This window comes from Falco naumanni, chromosome 1, assembly GCF_017639655.2.
Source record: "Falco naumanni isolate bFalNau1 chromosome 1, bFalNau1.pat, whole genome shotgun sequence".
Lineage (NCBI taxonomy): Eukaryota > Metazoa > Chordata > Aves > Falconiformes > Falconidae > Falco > Falco naumanni.
In genome coordinates this window covers 122,809,914-122,832,214 of record NC_054054.1, presented here as the reverse complement: position 1 = coordinate 122,832,214, position 22,301 = coordinate 122,809,914, and the positions used below count along the sequence as shown (strand labels likewise).

Genomic DNA, 22,301 nt, shown 5'->3' with positions numbered 1-22,301 from the left:
CCTGTAGGCTTTGCAAGAAAGCAATGTTGTTAAGGGGTTCAATGAATGCTTCTATAGAACCCAAATCTGCTATATCCAACCACCCATACAGAAATACTATAATAGTGAAAACTATAAACAAAACCTGAATTGCAATTTACTTGAAACAAAAGTTTCCTAAAAATAAAAATTCTAATATTTGGGAGGGTTACCAAATTCAACCAGTTACTTCAACGGGCTACACATTCTTTAACAGGAAAGTAACATCAGAGTTAGCATGCTATTATTAACAAATTAAATACCATTTAAAATGTTTTAATTTTTGCACTAGATATCCTGATCCTACTGCTGCTGAAATCAGTACAAGAACTACCCCTGTGAACCACGCATGAGTTGTTAAATAAATAAATATTTAAGAACAGCAAACAGGCATGACAGACAAAATACAAGTCTCAATTTTTACACAGTCATAATCTGACAACTTCCTTGCTTCTGACAGAGTGCTAAACATTAAGTTCAGAAAAGCCTGCAAAGCAAAACATGATACAAATTAAAAGTGGGTTCTATAAAATGGTAACTAGTAAACTAGTTATGATTGCTGGCCATTTTTTCCAGAGAACACTAATCCACAGTCAGGAAAAATCATCTTAAACCTAATTTTAATGAAAACTTCCTGCACGGCTATTTATTGCCTTTTACTTGCTGACATTGAACTTTCATGATAGTTTGTTTTCTTTTAATAAGAAAAAAAGAAATGCCAATCACCAGAAGAAGGCCTCTTTGCAAAGCTTCAGGCTCTACTTGCATCTTCATCAAGAATGATTAATGATAATACCCAGCATATTAAACACTATTTCAAAGTCTGAAATGTCAGTTACACATACCCATACAGCTCTGATCTGCATGACTGACCTGCAGGAATTGTACATGTCTCTTTCAGCAGTTTATATAGGATGTAGTATTTTTACAAAGTTATTTCTGCAATTTCAAGCAGATTTTGTGTTATACATAATCATGCTTTTTCTCTCAATATGAACTTAAGAGAAATATTCTAGATTATACTGCAGGAAGAAGCTGAGAAGTGAATAGAGGCCTACAATTCATTAAATACATCAATAACCAACCTGCCAAAGGAATGAGTCCCTGGGCAGCTTAAGAACAAACAAAAACCGGAGCTCCTTTTAACCTGCAACGTTGGGAACTAAATTCAAGTATGTTAACAATCTAATCTTGACTCATGAACTGTGGTAACCTGCTGATTTGCATTAAACGGCACAGTGTTAGATTCAAAGAGTAGCACATGATGTCTATTTTAAGACTTGTGATCAGAAGAAATAAACATTCATGTTTATATGTAAAAAGCTTTGCAGCAGCTGTAGTTCTTTTTAAAGGAATAAAATGTAGAGGTAGCTTTACTTTTATTCTGGAAGAAAGCAGTGAGAGTTTTTGGGGTTTTTTACTTCAAAAGTATCTATTCTTCAAGAACAGAAGTAAAGGCAACAACTCAGTTACAAAAAATGGCAAACTTATACAATGTGACTTTTTAATTCCTCATTCTCATTCATTTTGCAATCTACTTGCTTTTTAAATATAACACTCAAAAAACCCCAAACCCTGAGGGTCTCACCTCTTTCAGCACCTTCCCATTTATAAGTCATTAATGTTGAAATATGTTACCAGTTATGACCAGTTCCAGCTGCTTAAAAACCCCTAAAATTCCTCAGATACAAAAAAATTAGTTTAATTAACCATTTCAAAACAAGGAAGGAACTTAAGATAAAATTTAAATTCCTAATCTTCACATCAAGATATATTTCACCTAACCTACATCACTTTTCCACAAGTCATCACCGCAGTTTTAGACTTTATTTTTTTTCTGAATAGGAAACATTATTCTAACATGAAGCCTATTAACTTACTCTTTGAAAAAACACTATACAACAGGACAGAAATAAAACTTAGAAAACAAATAAGGATGCTCTACCTCTTCTGGAAATTCTTCACTGACAAGGGACATAATTAGTGATGTCTTCCCAACTCTGGCTGCAAAAGCATTAAAAACAGAGATTAGATAAATTTGGTTTTGTTACACTCAATAGTTGCACCCTGTCTCCAAATGGGAAGTATTTTAAAAACAATTTCCAACTGACCACATTAAAGACTTATGTTATTTAAACATACTAAATATGGATGACAGCAATTCTCCTATAATTCTTTTACTGTAAAACCTTAGGATCCATTTCACACTTCTGCATTTCATCCAGAAGGGAATCAAATCCTGCTCTGTCTTACACAAAAGAATTAGCTTTAATGTAGAACACAAACAAAAATTCAAAACAAACTGGAAATATTTTAATGCAACTTAGCAAATAAAAACAAAGAAAGCACACAGAAAGGAATTTAGGAATTAACTATTTTTATAGTATTCTTGATACAATGACTGTGCTTCCATCCTAAGCTATCAAGGATAAGAGCTGGAAAAAGAAGATGTGGCTCTACCATCAATGTAAAAAGTCTCCACAAACGAGTTTGACTACTTTGAAAGTGCAAGAGCATAATTTCCTTGATACAAATGAGCTGTTTCCCACAAAGAGTGAGAAAGAACAAAACCCAAACCATCAGCCCTTCTAAAGTCACCGTTTTCTTAATCCAGGAGGAAGATCATCATCTCTGCTTCAGTATTCAAGTCTATTCGATCAAATAAATGGCACCATTTCCTCCAAAGTTCAGACTTCTGATACCCCAGTTGGACTGCTTCGTCTTGAGACTCTTTAATGCGACCATTTAAAATTAAGAGCTGGTAACTTTTCTTAGGATTCCCCTCTCTCTAAAAACTTTAATTTGTCGACTTCCTTTAAAAGCCTTGAAAGACTATTCCTGCTTTATTTTGTTTATTAAGAAATGCCTTGAAAACAAACATTCAGATTCAAGTATTATCTGGGATGGTATACTTCCATGAGCCCTCAATTCAAGCAAGAACCTGCTTCATCCTGGATGTATAGCATTTTTGCTAGCATGCATGGTTTACCAGCCAAGACATTGCTTGCCATCATCGAGCCTGTATCGCTGTTCCTACTGAAAACAATATGTCACCAACTGACATAAGTTGTTTTGTTGATATCGCTGCAATTAGACTTGTCTATTTAATTGTACGTAATTCTGAATTTGGGAGGAAATAAAAAAAAAGATGAAATTGTATGACTGGTTGGTTTTGTGCAGAAAATGGTATTACTGAACCAATGATCTAGTCAAAATACATTCAACTTACCCAAGTCTATTTTTAGAATAGTAACAAAGGGCCTTCTGACATCCAGAAAGAAAAACTTCTCTTCATCATGATAAGTTGAAGAGCAGTTATTACAAAATTATGAAAAGCAAAGAAAAAGTTATCCTGGGGAGGAAGACTTTTGCTTTCCTTGGGGAAAACAGTTGTAATTTTTCCCCGGTGGTATTAGCTAGAGAGCAGTAAGATGCAGGTTTCTTAGCAGCAATATGGTTGTGTCTTCATCAAAGTTACTCCTATGAGCTAAAACTGTAATTCATGCTGCCAGGTGTCCTCCTACATGAACTACAGCTTAAGTTTCATCCTGACAGAATCAAAAGAGCTTTAAAAGCTCTCCTATTTCCATAGGAAAAAAGGTAAGCACTTTCCTGATAGGCAAGTTATTAGATAATTACTGAAAATGGTGCAGTGTATTTTGCATCTGACCAAGTCAACTTTAATTTAAAACAGTGGTGAAACATGTCGGCTTTGCAGATACAGAAACCCATTTCATTAATTTTGTATGACTGAAAACAGAAGATTATGTACTGCTGGTTGGTAAATGCTCACTATTTATAAGCTTCTGATACACTTCCTAGTATTCTAGAGTTGTTTTATGAAAATCCACATATTCAAGTGTAGAGATTTGGCTTATTTTGCTTGAATCTAGGTCAACGATTTGCCTTTCCAATTCTGTTTATAGTCTTAGAACTAACAGCCTAAACAATATTGGCTACCTAGGATGAAGGAAACAGCACAACACTATGTGACAATTAACTCTTTTCCCTCATATAGAAGTCCTTTAAATCATGTTGCATAAAATAATATGCTGAACATTCTGAAAATTATTGATGATTAAACACGGATATTTGCACCCTGGATACTAGGACTAAAACAACCTTTAACCTAAAATGTAGACCACTGGGTATGAAAAAGGCTGCGTTTTGGAACAGGCTTACAACAAAAGGTCTTCACATATTTCAGTCTGAGCTTGACAATCTACTGTTATCATCTAACAAGTATTACATGGTCTGGACAAACCTATGGTTTCATAATATTAAATATATATGAGACGTATACAAAACAGCACTGACAGTATAAATAACAAGTTTCACCAACAGGTAAAACAAATTTTTCCCTTCTGTTCTGTTGACTACATGTCCAGCAAAAATATAATACAAAGATACTCACAAATATAACAACATACAGCACATGGCAGAGATTAAGAGACCTGTATCTTTGAAATTTGCAGTTTGTGGTGGTTTGACCCTGGCTGGATGCCAAGTGTCCACCAAAGCTGATCTATCACTCCCCTCCTCAACTGGACAGGGGAGAAATACGATGAAAGGCTTGTGGGTCAAGATAAGGACAGGGAGATCATTCAGCAAACCGTCATAGGCAAAACAGACTCAACTTGGGAAAATTAGTTTAATTTATTACCAATCAAATCAGAGTAGGATAATGAGAAATAAAACCCAAAACCTAAAAAACCTTCCCCCACCCCTCCCTTCTTCCTGTGCCCAACTTCACTCCCAGTTTCTCTACCTCCTCCCCTCAAGTGGCGCAGGCGGATGGGGAATGGGGGTATGGTCAGTTCATCACATGTTGTCTCTGCCACTCCTTCGTCCTCACACTCACCCCCTGCTCCAATGTGGGATCTCTCCCACGGGAGACAGTTCTTCATGAACTTCTCCCAACGTGAGTCCTTCCCATGGGCTGCAGTTCTTCACTAACTGCTCCAGCGTGGGTCCTTTTCATGAGGTGTCGTCCTTCAGGAGCAGCCTGCTCCAGCATGGGTCCCCGCAGGGGCACAAGCCCTGCCAGCAAACCTGCTCCCACCTGGGCCCCTCTCCCCACAGGGCCACAGGTCCTGCCAGCAAACCTGCTCCAGCACAGGCTGCCCACTGGGTCACCACCTCCTTCGGGCATCCCCCTGCCCCGGCGTGGGGCCCTCCCCAGGCTGCGGGTGGGGATCTGCTCCCCCGTGGCTCATGGGCTGAGGGGGACAGCCTGCCTCGCCGTAGGCTTCACCACGGGCTGGGGGGGACTCTCTGCCCTGGTGCCTGGAGCCCCCCCGGCCCCTCCTGCACTGACCCAGGTGTCTGCGGAGCTGCTGCTCTCACAGTCTCACTCCTCTCTCCCACTGCAATTTGTTGCACAGATTTTCACCCCTTCTTAAATGCATTACCCCAGAGGTGCTACCACCGTCACTGATGAGCCCAGCCTGGCCAGTGGTGGGTCCACCTTGGAGCCGGGTGGCATTGGCTCTGTCGGACATGGGGGAAGCTTCTAGTAGCTTCTCAAAGAAGCCACCCCTGTAGCCCCCCTGCTACCAAAACCTTGCCATGCAAACCCGCTATACAGCTGGACACTGTGAACCTAGTTGCCAAACCAAAGTACCTGTTACACCTGTACTTAAACCACTGTACAGAGCCCGTAGAGAACGCACCACTGCCAGAGAAAGTGAGGTAAATTAGCCATACATTCAGAAGAGGAATTCAACAGTGTATTCAAAAGCACAAACACATTTCTAAATAAACTGAGTCTTGCAAAACTTGCCAAATACAAGCTTGATGAATTAACTCTTTCTACATAGTAACATCTCCCTGAAAACTCTCTAAAAGAGTCATAAAGGATCTGTGTAGGCAATACAGACAGAGCTAACCTGCACAAACTGTACTATAAATACATATGGGGCGTTCAGTTCTCAGGAAGCCTTTGCCAGTAGCACTACATTCTTAGTATATAATTAGGCAATTTTACTAATAACACTTGGTAATTACTCTGTATTCTTTTCTTGTGAGGAACTTCAGTACACTTTACAAAATAACAGAACAGAAACTCCTTGCTGCTATTTACACCAATAAGAACCTGTAGCTTTGAAAGCGTACGCACTTAATTGGGTTCCTAAGTGTGAACTTAAGGACATGATTTTAGGAACACATGAAAAACCACAGACTCGCTGTAACTTTGGCATGCATATACATATATATATAAACGTGCTGTTTATTCAAGGTCATGCAGTAAGTTAATGACAGAAGCAGTGATCTGGACTCCCTGGCCCTATCGTAGCCACAAATCTGCAACATTCGACTGAGTGGAGCACATCTGAGTTCCAAATCAGTATCACCACTGATTTCCAAACTCAGTAAACAGGAACGATTTACGTTTGGTGTTCACACACATACACACATTAAAAAAAAATAAATTAAAAAAAGAAGTTTTAAGAGTGGCCAAGTACAGGGCAAGCACTCTATCCCGGTTTCATCTCCAGGGACGTCCAAGAAGCAGCCAGCCCTGCGGAGTGCCTCCCGCTGCGCGCCGCGCCCCCGGCCCGGGGAGGCGCCCGCCGGGAGCCGCCGGCCGGCCCAACGCAGGGCCCGGCCCGCCGGCGCGTCCCCCCCGCCGCCGTCACCGAGCTCGGCGCGGCCACGGAGCGCCCAGCCCCGACCTCTGCCAGCCACGCAGGGCCGGGGCTCTCCTCCTCGCCCGGTCGCCCCGGGCCGCGCTCCTCGGCCCCGGCGAAGGAGCCCGGGCCGGGGCGAGCCCCCCGCCCGGCTGCGCTCTGACAGCCGGCGGCACGGCGGCGGCGGCGGCTGCCCCTCAGCCCTGCGGCCCCCGCCCTGCCCCGCGGCCGCGGCCCCCGCCCAGCCCCGCGGCCGGCCCGCACTCACGTTCTCCCACGAGCAGGATCCGCACGTCCTTCTTCATGGCCCCGCTCCCTGGCCCCGGCGCGGGGGCGGCTCACATGGGGTTCGGCGAGGGATGCGGAGCCGCTGCGGCCTGCGCGCCCCTCACGCCGCGGCCCCCCCCCCGCGCCGCCTCCTCCCCGCCGCCAAGCGGGCGCTCTACGGCGGCGCGCGAGGGACAGGCCAGGCGGCGGCGGCCCGCGCGCGCCTGCGTGCGGCTGCGCGGGGGGGGGCTGGCGGCGCGCGCCCCCCCTGAGGCGATTGGCGCCGCCGTCCGTCAGGGCCCGGCCGGGAGCGAGAGGGGGGCGGGCGGCGGAGCGGCGGCCCGGGCCGGGAGCGGCGTTCCGGGCTGCCCTCGCACGGCGGCACCGCCGCTTTCTGCCGCTAGTGCGGAGCCGCGGGGCAGCGCTCACCAGCTGTGAGGAAGCGGTGCCGGCTGCAGTGTTGCAACAGCCGGGCGAGCGCGCCCGACGCGCGGGAACGCACCGGCAGCGAGGCAGCGCGCTCCCTTCCCAGCTGCGAGGGGATTTGTGATCCAAACCGTAACTCACGGCTGCTCCTGGGCACCGCGGCGCAGCTGCTAATGCGAAAAATCAGAGGTGCCCAACGAGTTCATCATGCGGTCGTTCTTCTCTTTCCATCTGGACCAGGATGGGACCCCTCTGTCCTGAGGAGAGGCAGCGGCGCTAGCTGTGCTCTACACAGTTGGCAAGGCTGGCCAAGCTACCCCTGGTCCTGCTGACACATTTAGTCCAAAGTGCTTTCAGAGTGTCCAGTGACGGAAAAGTAACCTTGAAGACCACCAGCAGTTCCATCAATGACTTTAAAAGCCATGGAGCTCAGTTTGGCTAAATCAGCTGGTTGAATCCCATGTGCTTTATTCACATTAAACTTCTTATTTTGTTCGTTCTGGAATGACAATGTCTTCCTGAAAAAGCTTTCTCTTTTTGGGAACTCTGTTTTCAGCCTGCCTGCGTGAAGCAGTGGTCCTCTCAGGAATTCAGCTGTCAGTGTGTTTTGCAGGATCTCAGCTCCGGCCCCTTCACCCCACACAGGCAACAGAGACCTCCCCACAGCTAGAAAGAGGCAACAGGTGACGGCAGAAACGTTGCCTGTATGCTGGCAAGGAAACTCACAGAACCTCTTGTTTCCTTAGGCTCCCTGGCAAGAAAAGATGGTCCTTTCTGTGACACTGTCCTGTTTGCTGGCTCTTTGAAAAAGCAGTAAAGTGACCACATTATTTATTAGCTGGTACACACACATTTGAAAACATCTGCTTCCAAAACCATTCCCATGGTCACACCACCACCAGGACTGACAACCCTTTGGTCTGGACAAGACTAAAACATGGTGCCAGTGAGATGATGTTCTTCTGGGACACCTGCCTGAAGTGTCAGGTCCTCATATACCAAATCTATTTCCTGTAGTTTAGTACCTACTCTAAACAGAAAGATTTTCGTGCACGAGATCAGTAACATTCTTGCCTTCTGAACATCCCTTACTCGATCAGATCTTTCTAAAGAAAGCTTACTCAACAGAATGTAATGTCATCATATGCTCTCCTGCAACTTTTTGGATCAATGTAGGAAAATGAGGTTCATGGGAAGGGCTTATCTCTAACCTCAGAGCTTCCTTGATGCATTCCTTCCTACGAATATCCTGAGACTACTCAAAGCTGCTTAAGAAATCCACCTCACTCCCACAGGGATGGTTACTACCTTTAGCATACACTGAAATCGCTTTAACGAAGTATGGCTAGATCAGAGCACAGTGTGAAGACAAACAGAGCAGACAAAGTATCAGTTACTGATTTCCAGGAAAGCCTGGGCAGCTGCATGCTCCTTAGTAAATTCCTGAAGCTTGTGGAGGAGCTCTGCAGTCATAAGCAAACTTGTCACTTTTCTGAACAGGCTTTATCTCCTGTTTGTGTGACATAAAGATCCATTTCCTTCTAGACTCTATAGCCAGAAAGCAGGGTAAAGAGGATTTGAGGCACTGATTTCAAAAGTATGCAAAATCAATTTGTCAGTGATGGAGTAAAATGAAACGGTCTTCTTTTGTTGGAAAGAAACTGGAGGAAAACTCCAACCTTCAATGGTTTATCCTTGTGTAATAATGTTTCTCGATCCCAATGCCATGCCGACAGCTGCTTTTTGGGATCTAGCTGTCCCACACACCAAGAATGCTCTGTTTTTTCCTAATTTGTCCCTTCTACCAATCATTTCATGAGCAACTCCAACAGCCTATCCATCACTGTCCTTGGTAACTGCTTCCCAGTAGTGGCACCCAGTAGAGAAGCTCTTTGAACACATCACTTGGCTGATGCAGAATCTGTTGGGTGATGGTTCATAATCAGTTGGGTAGCTGGAAACCATCACTTTCCTATTCTGAGCTGTGATTGTGAAGTATTCATATACTTATGTGAGATCAAAAGTCCTATCATCTCCCCCTAGAAAACGGAAAGGAAATATTCTCACGTGCAGGCAACAAGAAGGCAGATCACCTCGGTGTTTACATGCACCCTAAACCAAAAGTTTTTAAATGTATTACTATGAGATCTAGCATAAAATACCCACAAAAAGGTAAACCTCATTTGCCTAAATTTAGAAATGGTGACGATCTACATCTGAGTTTGTTCTCTTAGTCTGCCTTTACAGTCTGTAAAAAGAAACAGGCCTTTTGAAGGCTTGATTAATCTCATTTGCAGGTAGGCGTCTCAAGTAGGCCAGATGACTCACACTCTAAAAGTACCCATTTCTCTTCACTGCCTGTAACGGGACTCCAGATCAGATATAAATATATAGTTACACAAAGTGAATTCCAGTGTGGGCCCCTGTGCCTTGGTCCTGGAAGTCCACTTCTGTCTCCTGGCACCGTCGCACCCAGTAAGTCCCACTCCAAATTCCTGCTAGCTAATTTGCATCATTGGCATTGTTGTTTCCAACATCAAAACGGGCTCTGCAGAATTCAAAGTGCTTTAACTGCCTCTTTTTAGAGCTCTTGACATATTTTCCCCAAGAAAGTTGTTAGAAAGTACTTAATAACTTTGTGAGTTCTTTAACTTGCATACATGTGTGTATACACATACACACATACATACTTTCTGGAATACAGAAAGATAATAAAGCATCTTATCATAACCTTAGATTTGACTCAGGACTGGATTTAAGCAACGTAGTCCCCACTTCACTCCAGCTCAACAGCTTCTTTGGAACAAATCTAGTTCTGAATTGCATTCCCAGCCTATGCCTTTTTTAGTGCTTTTCCCTTCTGAATTTCTCACTCCAAACTTCCCCTGGTAACAGTAAAGTCTGTGGACTGGTATCACTGTCACTAGTGACAATAGTGCAGTGGGGACCTGAAAGTGCTCTGTACATATTCAGCTATGCAAGACATGTAGCTTAAGAGTTTCTACTCGTACTCTGCTACTTCATTTCATCACTTACTGTTTGGGCTTTGATGTCTGTGAGCTTGTTCCCTTCGACACAGAGCTGGTGAACAGGCTTTTCAGTTTTCTGTTGAGCTGCTTTTTGCTCTTGTTCAATGAACATCAGTGTTTCTCTCCTGTCTTTCAACATATTCCTTCATGCAACAGAAATCTTTAGTAATCTGGCTTTTGATCTGAGATGTACATTCCTGAAAGGCAGAAAACATGGAGTCCATTGTGTTGTGAGAAAAGATGCGTAGAATATGAGAATCTACTGCCCCATCTAATGTGCTCTTTGACAGACCCCTGCAGACCAGAAACAGCTACCTTTATTCAAAGGAGTAAAATAAATTTGACACTATCCTGCATTACCTGCCATGAGATTTTGGGCATGTTAAGGATCTTGACTATTTTATGGCCAGCAGTGTTTGCCTTACAACTTAGATCAATATTCCCTTTATGATTTGCGTTTTGCATCTAAGAGTACCAGAAACATTCAGGCTACTCCTGGGGTAGGCAGAAAAAGGCAGCAATGCACAACTCCAGCGGCCTTTGTGCCAGCCAAGATAGGAGTTAGTACGGCTGGTGCCATAGTTCATTCTCATGAAAAAAAGAGCTGTGACAGCAAAAGAAGGGACAAAAAGGCAGATTGCTGCTCTGGGCTGGAAGGCTACACTGGAATCAATCATGTCCCCAGGTGGCAGTGGGAACAGAAGCTAACTGCAGGTAACGAAGGTACAATGTGTAGCTTTGTTTTACCGAGATCTTTCCTCAAGAGGTGAATGGTCTCTGCAGTCATTTCTAGTTGCTTGGAGATGTCCCGTATCTCTTCCTCCTTTAAAGTGACACATTGGACCAGTCACCTATACAACCCCCAAAGAAAGCATGACTAGGTTAAGCAGAATAATAAAAATCCCTACATCACTGACATTAGTTAAGCACTGAACTGGTTGAGGAGGGGTCTGGAAGACACAATTCTGAGTGGGAATAGTCACAATGAAGTCTACATGCAACATTCATCCATTACATGTTCAAATGTAACTGTGAGCTTCAGCTCTTTGCTCGACTATTGAGACTGAAGGCGGCTTTTTAGATATGTACGTGCTAAAACAATGAAGGTCAAAAGACTTTTCTCATCTCCTCCAAGTTTGGGAGTTATTTTAAGCAGAGATCTAGATAATGAACAAGTCCCATTTTATGCCATTCAGCTGGGTGGAGCTGTAGCACTGTATAATAATGATACGTGTCCTTTCAGGAGTCTCTAGTGCTACGCTGGTGCAATAAACAACACCCAGCACAAAGAACAGTTAATTAATTATTACTATCACACATCAGCTGAATACATACAGCTATTAGTTCTATTTCAGCTACGCAGTCTGCAATGTGTCAGCCACCACCCATGGACCCCAAACACGGCTTTAGCTAAACCCATCAGCTCAGCACACGCAATACTGTTATGGCAATGCTAATATTAGCATGGGAAATGCAAAGTATCCGGGGTGTGGGAAGTGAAAAGAAAGATAAAGTTCCCACAATCCTAGCCACAGCCCCATGTCTGTGACCCTGGCGAAACCTTTGGAATTGCAGCCAGGGCTGGCCCGGGGAGGGGACCCAGGCTGTGCCGGGGGGGGCGGCGGAGGGGGAAGCCCCGGGCTGCTCTGGCAGTCCCTTCCCCAAGTCACCGCCCAGCAGAGCTCAGAGGGTTTCGGGTCATCCCATGTTTCCAATTCTGCTTCCTTTACCTGCTGCGGGGTTAAGGTCCCTGAGCTTGGAGCGCTGCGGCCCGTCATTAGAGCCTGCTGTGCTGTACCAGGACTGGGCCCCCTGCCCAGTCTGCACCCCGGTACTCCTGGGAGGCTCCTCAGTCCAGCCAGAGAGCCCAGTACCAGCCCAGTTCTTCCTCTGCCGGGGAGCTGCTCCAGGGATTTGGGCAGACTGTAGAAATGAACTGTGATGCAGAGCTCGCCATGACCTGGTCATGGCTTTTATTGACTCAAAAAACGTTGCTGTTATCTGCACGGTTTCATTTTCACAGGGAATTTCCCAGTTTTGTAACAAGTCGTGTCATAGTTGCTGACATGGCTGGTTTGCTGACCCATCCGGGAGAGCAAGCCACACAGCATGGTGCAGCTTGCGCAGCCCCGGCTGGGTGAAGTTTGGGGTAGTGGATGAACTGAACGCTTCTGAGGTCAACCTGGGTTCCTTGATTCATCTCAAAATAACACCTGTCAAACCAAATGAAGACTGGCATTGTTCCTCATAAATGTCAGAAGGTGCTTTGCTATTGATTTCAAGGGCTGCAGGATTAGGTTGTTAGGATTTGCTGAACCAGCATGTGAGCTAGAATGAATCAGGTTGCATGGGGAGAGAGAGCGGAACCCAGGGAAGTTCATGAGAACCTATCAGCAAGCAAAACTGCTGCAGATTGCTCCAGGTTGGATGGTGATGACTTGGCTGAGACAGGCAGAATGATGATCCAACTCAAACACTTCTGCACTATTGTGAAGGGGGAAATAAAAAAATTAAAAAAAAAAATAATAAAAAGAGTTAATCTTACTAATCCCTGCAAGTACTGGCACTTCCCCATTTCTGCAGAAGAGGACTATTCCGGGTATCTCAGACTGGCTGGTAATTGTCAGCAAAAGGTTGGAAACCTTACCAGAAACTTAGTCTGCAAGCCTTCCTCTTGATTTGCAAACTAAGGCTATCTGAAAAGAAGAATTAAGTATCTGAATGACTGGCTGCTTGGTAGAACAAAACCTGAGACTTGGTCTTGAGGCAAGAAAATACTCAGAGCACTGTATCAGCCAACGGAAATCCTCAGTTCCTACAATGGATATAGGTGGTACCTGATCAGGAGGCACTCGCCCTCCATGCCCAGCTCTGGTCTTCATTCACCGAGTGTCTTCAAGCAAGTCACTGAAGATAACTTTTAAAACTAGTTTCTGCCTTTTCATGCTCAGACTAATCACAGAATGGTCGGGGTTGGAAGGGACCTCTGGAGATCATCTAGTCCAACCCCCTCCTAAAGCAGGTCACCTAGAGCAGGCTGCACAGAATCATGCCCAGGTGGCTTTCAAATATCTCCAGAGAAGGAGACTCCACAGCCTCTCTGGGCAGCCTGTGCCAGGGCTCTGCCATGCTCAAGGTAAAGAAGTTCTTTCTCAGATTCACACAGAACTTCCCATGTTGCAGTTTGTGCCCATTGCCCCTTGTCCTGTTGCTGATCACCACTGAAAAGAGCCTGGCCCCCTCCTCTTGACACTCGCCCTTAAGATATTTGTACATATTGGCAAGGTCCCTTCTTTGTCTTCTCTTCTCCAGGCTAAGCAGGCCCAGCTCTCTCAGCCTTTCCTTGTAAGGGAGATGCTCAAGGCCCCTCATCATCTTTGTACCCTCCACTGGACCCTCTCCAGCTAATTAAGCTTCAGCTGTTTTTTTTGGAAGTGAGACAGATCAGCGTATGTTCATCCCATACTCATGATGTGTTTGCTGGAGCACTCTGTGGGGTTGCTTTGGAAAAATTTGGTCTTCACATGTTGGATTTGCTACTCATAAAGAAGTCAAACAGCAGAGACTGTTGAAAGCAAGGAGCTAGGAGTATTTGTCATCAGAGTGATTCTGTTACAGTATCCTCCAAAATTCAGACTTGACTTTTTATTTTTTTACTGTGCTAGAAATGTAACACTGTAAAAGGCATTAAACATTCTGTCAAAAACAACCACGTCCCTGTCTGAAGAGGAGCTGCAGCCAGGTGAAATGTAGCTGCCTGACTCTGCTTGCTCCTCCCTGAGAAGGACATCCAGTGACTCCAACATGAATTGGTATCTTAGATCTATCCAACAGGACACCCTGCATCTTCCTGATAGGAGATGGTATCTTTGCCTCTTGGTCACTGTCCCTATGTACTCGTGTAACAGATGACTCCACTGGCAGGATATGCCACTGGCTGGATTGTCAGGTACATCTTCAGGGTGTACGGGAGTCTGTCTGACATCAGACCAAGGCAAGAAAAAGAGGAGCTGATATAACAGCACCTGCAGGAGTCCTCAAGGAAATGCATGCCAGCCTTTCTGGGGTCAGACTTTCTCCATTGACTTTGGGGTTTTTTTCACATGACAACGTTGGGTAATTCATCCCTATGTCAGGCTAGGAAGGCCTCCTCTGCTCAAAAGAAGAGACGTAGGAAGAGAGAAGCCACTTCAAGCAAGGTTCTGCAGGGGCACAGATAATTTCTGAGTATCTGCACTCCCTCTTACTCATTTCTCTGTTGCCATGCTTCCTGTGCCTGTGGCTGGCAAAAGAAGAAGCCCTTTGTACTAGTCACTGCAGGGCCTTGAGCACCATCCTTGCCAACAGAAAGAGGCCACAGAGCCCAAAAAGTGCACCAGTGCTAGTCTTAACCCGTCAAAGGCTGGGCAATGACTCCGTTTAAGGTGTCTATCCACTCCCTCTGCTCCCTTTCATTCTCACATATAAAAACAAACTCTCTCATTGGTGTGACCACAGTGATCGCTGGTTTCCTCTTCTTCACCCGGACTCCCTGGGGCAAGCCAGCTCGTACTTCATATCCCTCATCCATCCTTCCAATAAAAACCTGGCCCTGTGCAAACGCATCCTAGAAAGAAGGAAGCAGAAGACAGAAATTAGCCAGTGGACAGCACAGCTCCAGCAGACACTGGTCCTATCCTTTGACATGGAACAGGAACTGTGGATGCATGAAGGGGACACTTATTTGGTGACAGGCAGCAGCAAACACACCAGAGGTGTTTTTTGTTTGGTTTGGTTTTTTTTTTTTTTTCACACTTACAGGCATTCTCAGAAGGGAGAGGTAGGGACCCACCTTACAGAGCTGGTTGGTGGGTGTTCAGAAGGAGCACGGAAGGATATACTTGTGGCTGGAGTGGTGCTAGGAAGCAGGACCTTGGGGCTGTCAAGCCTCTGTTATTGGTATATTGCTCATCTTGCCTAAGGTTACAGGCACAATGGCAACAGAGTTGGGAGAGCGGGCATAAATGCTACAGGCAGTAGCAGCAGCTACTTTTAAAAGACTTTGATCTCCCTCACAGCCACTGTGAGGGCCAGAGCTCCCAACCAGCTCAGCTTCAGAGAGATCCATCAACAAGGCAGGTGAGCTCTTGAGACTGAGCATCCTTCAGTCTTGTGCAGCCACCGGAAAAGCTGGGTGAGAACGGACCCTTCCTCCCCACCCAACTTCACAAAGGGGCTTGTGGAATAGCGAAGAGCACTCCTCTTACCAGCGGATTTTTAAAGTACATCAGGTTCCTTTCTTGAGAATCCAGGCAGAACCAGCGCACCTTAAAGGCCTCCTTCTGCTGCAAGGAGATGGCAGAAGTTCTTTAAAGATCAGGTCCCAAAGGGGAGTTCGGCCTGTTCAAGGCAGATCCCTGGACTGCCTATGTGACTCTGAGCTTGAGGTCAGTTTCATTCGTCCCTGTAACTGGTGAGTCACTGCTGTGTGCAGCCCTCAGCTCCCCTCTCCCTGCGTTCACACAAGAGAGTTGCATTCAATGGCAACCCTTTGGGTAAGGCAGGGAAGTTTGGTTCTACCAGTGATCAAATTATCAGGATTAAGGAAGTTGCAGCAAATGGATTAACGGAAAGCACTGCAGAGAATGATCCCTGGGCCACTGGCGATAATGAGGAAAGCATGCAATCAATTCCAGTGTTTTGGTTTGGAGGGGTGTGTCCCTAGCATTGAGGGATGCACAATGGTAGGTTTCTTTAAAAGTATTAATTCCATCAACTACACTTATCTGACCATTCCCCGAGCTAGTCATGGCTCTGTGCTGAACTGAATGGTCCTCTTCTAGGGCTCACTTCAGTCTGAGCGGAATTGAAGCTCTGGGAGAAAAACACACAATCTTTCATGCTTGTAGCTGTGAGTACTTTCCATGCAAGTACCTGCAGGAAGATGTATTGGGACACTAGTACTGAGCTGGGCCAAAACCCCAGTTTATTTAATATCAGCATTACACCACTGAACTTTATAATGGGACTTTGGCTCATGGTTCACTCAGAGGAGAGCAAGGCAAGAAGTGGCAATGTTCAAACAAGGCCACAGATCTTTATTTCCTTCTTCAGCAGTGCCTGAAATATCTCTCTCCTTTTCCAAGGAGTAGTGGCTCAAATACTTTCCCACAAAAAACAAACCATAGGCTTCCACGGAGAATTTTCTCAATCATATTTTGCTGCCATAAGCAGATGTGATTTGTGTGCTACTAACTTTAAGAGGAACAGAGAAGTAGGGGAGTCAGCATGTGATGGTCTGTTCTAGCAGGAGCTGCAGTTCTAGAGCTGCACTTAGCAGATATAGCAATCCATTTAGCGTTGCGTAACAGGACTTTGCATGTCTACTGCCTGCTAATCCATCTTGCTTATTCTTCAAGAAGGGTTCCTCTTCCCAGTCTTATTTTCCACACAAAATAAGACATGATCGCCAAGAACGTAACAGGCTTGAATATCATGTCTTTTATCAACCCAGGAAGCATATACTCACTCAACAAGTCTTTACCAGTAAACATCAAAGAATTATCAAATTATTTCCATCTGGAATAATCCTGTTTGTATACTGCCAAGTATGCACTTACTTTTGGTCCCGTTTTCTCCATATATCCTTCTTTGACATAATTTCTTGTGATTCTGGGTATGAGCTAGAACACAAACACAAAAAAATGTCTCATTCAAGCTTGCTTTTCTGTTCTGTTTCTGTCAAAGCTAATCACCATCAGTTTTGGCTTTTGGGGTCTGGGTTTTCTTGGCTCCTCAGTAAAGGGAAGTCTGAAATAAGAACGAACGTAAGGCTTTTAAAAGATTATAAGGACCACATCGGGACTTTTTGGCCTTAAAAGCTGACTACATTTCTGCATGTTATCCAGTGCAGCCTTTCCTTCTACCTCTTCTGTCTGTTCTCAAGATCTATACGCTGCTGTTTGAGCATCTGACTTCGGCAGAAGAGGTGAGAAAATGTTTTCCCATGCTGTTTGCACAGACTGCTTCAAGTCCTGTTCAGTTCTCACCTCAGTCTCAGGGACAGTTGGGAAGGTTGTCCTGAGGTAATGGTAACGTGCTGCCCGAATGGCATTGAACCAGTCAACAATCTCCTAGGGAAAACAGCAAATACAAACATAAAGACAAGAATAACAAGGAGTAAGAGTGCTGCCTCTCCAAAATGCCCTTCTCCTTTCTTGTAACCTCTTTGCAAAGACGTACTTCCTCACCAAGCAGCAGCAAGAGTCAGTGACTTGCCCCAGATACCTGAAAAACATTAAGCCTCCAAAATAATTTAAAAGTGCCCCTCCAGGGAGGTCCCAGACACTCTCAGCATGGACAGTCACCTAAGTCTATGTACACAGGCTTTTTCAGTTTTTTCAGTTATGAATTGTTCAAAAACCTTTGTGCTTGGAAAAACATGAGGACTATGGCAAGGGAAGAAACAGAAATTTAACAAAACCTGTAGACATACTTCCTAAAATTATCATTGTTTGCTTGGAAATAGTGCAGGACAATATTGTCTATGTGTGTCAAGAAGGTTTCAAAACCACAGATTTATATAAAACCATGAGACAGTTACCTTACAGAGATTTACATACATGCCCCACTGAAGCCTTAAGACTATTCAGGGTGTGAAGTCACATATATGCCCCAAAGGAACAGGAGCAAGATGTTATAGTTATTAGTGTCAAATTCTGAAACTTTCTATATTCTGCAAGTCACAGTGACTTCAAATAAAACCAGATCCTGCAGAAATAGGGTATGTCTTCCAAAAGCTATAGCTCCAACATCTAAGCAGCTTGCTTATTCCAGTCTCTGTGGTATTCACCTTTCCACTTTCATGATAGACAAAAAGGTTCCTTGTCTGCCCATCTCTGCTGTATGTGATCTGCAGCCCGTGAGCATGTTGGATTTTCTCTGTCTGGAACATTGCATTCAGATTCTCAATGCTGATAATGGCTTTTGGACCTCTGGACTGTGAAACGAAAAGCATAACTGTATTAAAGTGCTCTCAGGGAAGGTAATGGAGGACAGATTAGCTATATGAGAACTAGATCCCTACCGAAGAGAAAGAAGACATCCTAAAATACCTGAATATCGGATACACCTGAAATATAAAGCCTTAACTACATGCTACATAAAATCTCTTACAAAGACTGATTCCCTTTCCTTGACAAATGCTAGGTTGCTATTTGAGGAGGATGTGTCTCAATTGCAAGGGATGCTCTGTCTCCAGCCTCATAGTTAGAGAACAACTAGCTACACTCTCCCACAGAAGGGAGACATGTTGAGGATGATGCTGCAGCAGTTGATAAGAGAATATTTTGGTAATATAAGAGCTAACAGATCTCTTCTTCATCTTGCTATTCAACTGCCAGTATCCATTTCCTTTGTTCACTAAGCAAAAGGAGGCTGCAGTGTTAAGATAAGGGATGAGGAAAAGGGCTAAATCCAAAAAAGCAATTGCCTAAAATACCACATATGTTAATGGGGAAACGTCTGAGCTCCTCCAAACACAGGCTGTCCTGGCTGCAGAACTAGAGACAAAGCTATTCTATTTATGCTCTGTTTTGCCAGTGAAGAGCAGGGTCTGAGGACAGAAGTTGACCAGCCACCTAGGGCCAACTCTGGCTGAGGAACTTACTTCTTTGGTGTAGTACTTCAACACCCCTTCCCTTGCTGATAGGAGAAATCGCCTCTTCTGGAACTGTCTACTTTCCCGCCCACGCTTCCAGAGGAACCCTTCACGGCTACCTGCAGATCAGACCAAGATAAGCGTCACAGAAGGGCAGCACAATAGCAGGACAGTTTATCTAAATGGTGGTGTGGCACTGAGTTTCAAGTCTCTTCTCCATCTGAGAATTTTCATCTCATATGAAAAAAATCAGTGGAGAACTAGAGAACTGTAAGATCTGAATACACCCTTGCACTTCTCTAAGTGCCTTTTCTTAGGAGTTTCTCAAAGTTAGACTCAAAGCAAGGCCTGCACAACCAACAGTTCAAATATGACAAGCCAACCTTAAAGATCTTCAAAGCTGCAAAGAGAACACAGTGCTGTTGGCCTTAAGGCTAACGCTTTTTCCCTGACAACCCTAACTTTTACCTGCAGAACAAGGATCTTGGCAGACTCGGGTGGCAACAAATTCCTCACGCTCATATTTAGCTCTAATCCATTGCTCTCTTAAAACCCTGAAAGAGGAAAACATGGATAAAGCTGATCTGCCTCTACTCTATTTTCACCAACCAACCAAAGAGACCTGTGGAGGGAAGCAGTAGTTCAATAGCTGTAAAGGTCTGCAGCAGTGAATACACCCTCAACTTACAAGCAATCACAGGACCGGGGGATGTAATAGTAGGGAGGGACTTTTGCCTCATATTTAGCTTTGGCACAGAGATTCCCATGCTTCTTCATAAACTGAAATACAAAAGAAGTTACAGTTAGGTGTGTGAGTACAAAATCAAAACCATGTCATGAACGTAAAATGAAACTCATATCAAAAGGAGCACTGCACTTTTTGCTCAGTCTCACCTAACTCTCAGTGCATATCTACATACATCTGTATACATCTGTAAATTTTCTTTGGCATTATAGTCTGCACTTGGTAGGTGGCTGAGGCTTTTTTGCATTTACAGTTCTCAACCAGATGGAAGGAACATGAGATTGCAGTTGTTGACTAAAAGAACAAAAGAAAATGAGGAGAAAAGTTATTTGTTTATGATGTCCCTATACCTACGTTTCCTCCTAGACATTAACTGTGATTATATTATTAACACAATTCAATTGAAAGTTGAGAGTCTGAACGAATATTTAAGAAGGGCATGTTGATTTCCAAACAGAGCATACTATCTGGAAATATCTGTGGGCTTCTAGACCACAGTGAAGAGTTAACTGTGGGCTTAAAAAAAAAAATACACTGTAGGCTGTTAGAAACACGGTCAGTGTAATTTGAATGAGTAGGTCATAAAAAAAACCCTGAAGTTACCCTGGAGTTGGCTCAGTGTGGCTTTGTTCCTCTGTCCATGGTGGACAACGCAGGAGTTATGAGGCAGAGGAGGTTATGATGAAATACTGAGAAAAGTGAATTACTGTTTTTGTCTTCTGTACCTCAGTAAGATCGTTCTCCCAGAAGTCAAGCCGAAGGGATTTGACCCTGCTGATTTGAGGAAGATTGCGATGGATTCCAGAGCAATTCAAACAAATGAATATTCCAAGTTTGTAAGAAGCCCACTCTGGATCTAGACACAAACACAAGAATGAACTAATATATGGCAAAAGGCACAGCCACTGGCAAGGGCAAAAAAGCACAGCCCAGGCTTCACACACAATATATCCAACCCTACCCCATTGTTTACGGTTGTCACTTCACTCTGTTCAGAGGAACGTCACCCGCTTTCCCCAGTAAAGAATGCAGCCCCTGCACTTGTAGGCTCTTTCACTGCCTATTTGTTTAAAAATTAATGTGATGGTGCAGGCAGCTGAGTGGTGATGTAAAAGCTCAGCTAATTATTAGTTCAGGGTGGAAAGCTGCTGTTGCTGAATTAACAATGGAAGAATGTTGTGGACAGTGAACACTACTGAGAGTGCAACAGAGTACGAGCACCTAGAGCGAGGGCTTGTGTCCGCGGCCCATGGAAGCGCCCGCTCTCACCTGCCGCTGCATCCCGAGGCCACCTTGGCCGGGCAGCGCGCAGAGGCTTTCCGAGCGCTCTGGCAAGGCCATTTCCTTGGCCCGCCACTTCCACCCGGCCACCCTCCGCTTCTCCCTTATCACATCAAGCAGAAGCTGCTTATCTTCTCCCAGCGGCTGCAGCCTACCGATGGCCCGCTGCCGCGGGCGAGGGGAACTCCCACCTGGAAGGGGCGCCGGGTGCCGGCGCGGTGCAGGCTTCCAGCAGGCGCCTCGGTGCCGTTCTCCGCCAGCCCCAGCGCAGAGGCATTCCCTCCCAGCTGGAAACCCGCCTCACGCACACTCCTCCTCCGGCCTCATGCACCGTCTACAAATAGCTCTGGGGAAGCTGCCGGTGCTCTGAGGCCACTTCCTGCCCCACGCCGTCCCCCCGGGGCTCCCAGCCGCCGCTCCCGGCCCGGCCCGGCCGAGGAGAGCCGCGTCCCGCCCGCCCCGCGCCCGCCGCCCCCCCAGGGCCCGCCCGGCCGCCCCCCGCGCGGGGCGCTGCCGCCTCAGCACCTGCTCCCGCCGCCTGCAGGGCACGGTGGCCCCGGGCGCCCGGACCGAGCCGGGCGCGCCGCACGCCGGGGGGCTGCCCGGCCACGGAGGGACGCCCGGAGGGCGGCACAGCCCGCGGGGCCCGGCGGGCCCCTCGCTCAGCCCCACTTTCCAGTCAGAAAGGCGGCGGGCGGAGCCCCCTCACCTGGCTCCCCGCAGTCGGCGCAGCGGCCGTTGCCGGTGCCCGCAGCCCTCTGCAGCTCCAGCAGCAGCGTCTTGTTGCGGTCGCGGTCCATCATCGCCGCCGGGTGCCGGGCGCGGCGCGGAGCTCTGCGGGAGAGGCTGGGCGCCGGGCGGAGAATGAGGAACCGGAGCGGGGCGCCCCGCCGCCTCCCGCGCCCTGCTGTGCCGCCCCTCAGGCCGCCTCCTGGCGGCGGCTGCCCCGCGGGCCCGGCCCGGGGAGCGCCCGCCCGGTACGGCCCGGAGCGGCCCGTGAGGCGAGCCCTGAGGGGCGGGCGGCGCCGCGCCCGGTGCCCCCTTCCCCACAACGAGCCGCGCCGCCTTCGCCCCCTGCCCGCGCCGAACGGCGCTGGGGCCGGGGCCGGCCTCCCGCGGCGGGCTGGGCGTGACGGGGGTCCCGGCTCCCCGGGGGCTCCTCCGCGCACCTACAGCATCGCCGTCGCCTCCACCTCAGGGCTATATCTAAAAAAATAACTGTGAAAGCCAGCTGCAAACAGGCCGGCACCCGTGCGGCAGCCCTGGCT

General features: G+C 46.4%; 2 protein-coding genes across 7 annotated transcripts in view; both read right to left on the bottom strand.

Moving 5' to 3' along the window:
- Positions 1 to 10,490, bottom strand: part of RHOT1 (ras homolog family member T1) — a 31,773-nt gene extending 21,283 nt beyond the window's left edge. Inside the window, exons 1-3 of one of the 5 annotated variants that reach the window (XM_040581913.1) lie at positions 10,377 to 10,490; positions 6,916 to 8,140; positions 1,964 to 2,022 (exon numbers count right to left, since the gene is read on the bottom strand). In XM_040581913.1, the coding sequence (XP_040437847.1) occupies positions 1,964 to 2,022; positions 6,916 to 6,952 (96 nt within the window). In that variant the 5' untranslated portion in view covers positions 6,953 to 8,140; positions 10,377 to 10,490. Of the gene's footprint in view, positions 1 to 1,963; positions 2,023 to 6,915; positions 8,141 to 10,376 lie in introns of those variants that run through there. The other 4 variants (XM_040581914.1, XM_040581912.1, XM_040581915.1 and 1 more) reach the window with 4 other exon arrangements.
- On the bottom strand, positions 8,156 to 21,954 carry ADAP2 (ArfGAP with dual PH domains 2). 2 transcript variants are annotated; one of them, XM_040581918.1, is made up of 12 exons: positions 21,743 to 21,954; positions 20,478 to 20,608; positions 19,696 to 19,787; positions 19,476 to 19,561; positions 19,017 to 19,126; positions 18,201 to 18,347; positions 17,398 to 17,481; positions 16,969 to 17,031; positions 15,616 to 15,693; positions 11,117 to 14,975; positions 10,377 to 10,566; positions 8,156 to 9,379 (listed from the first exon to the last, which is right to left on the bottom strand). In XM_040581918.1, exons 1-10 carry the CDS (start codon positions 21,834 to 21,836, stop codon positions 14,757 to 14,759), a joined length of 1,104 nt encoding a protein of 367 aa, XP_040437852.1. In that variant the 5' UTR covers positions 21,837 to 21,954; the 3' UTR covers positions 8,156 to 9,379; positions 10,377 to 10,566; positions 11,117 to 14,756. The 2 variants fall into 2 exon arrangements, with proteins under 2 accessions (XP_040437852.1, XP_040437853.1); XM_040581919.1 differs by lacking the exons at positions 8,156 to 9,379; positions 10,377 to 10,566; positions 21,743 to 21,954 and adding an exon at positions 21,225 to 21,311 and having other exon boundaries at positions 13,936 to 14,975.
- Positions 21,955 to 22,301: the final 347 nt, after the last annotated feature.

Bases quoted from the DNA above. Each gene is read 5' to 3' on its own strand.
- ADAP2 (XM_040581918.1), bottom strand. From the start codon at position 21,836: ATGATGGACCGCGACCGCAACAAGACGCTGCTGCTGGAGCTGCAGAGG. The intron at 19,127-19,475 runs GTAAAAGTTAGG...TCTGATCTGCAG, and splicing joins CCAAGATCCTTGTTCTGCAG to GTAGCCGTGAAGGGTTCCTC. The intron at 17,482-18,200 runs GTGAATACCACA...TGTTTTCCCTAG, and splicing joins TCTATCATGAAAGTGGAAAG to GAGATTGTTGACTGGTTCAA.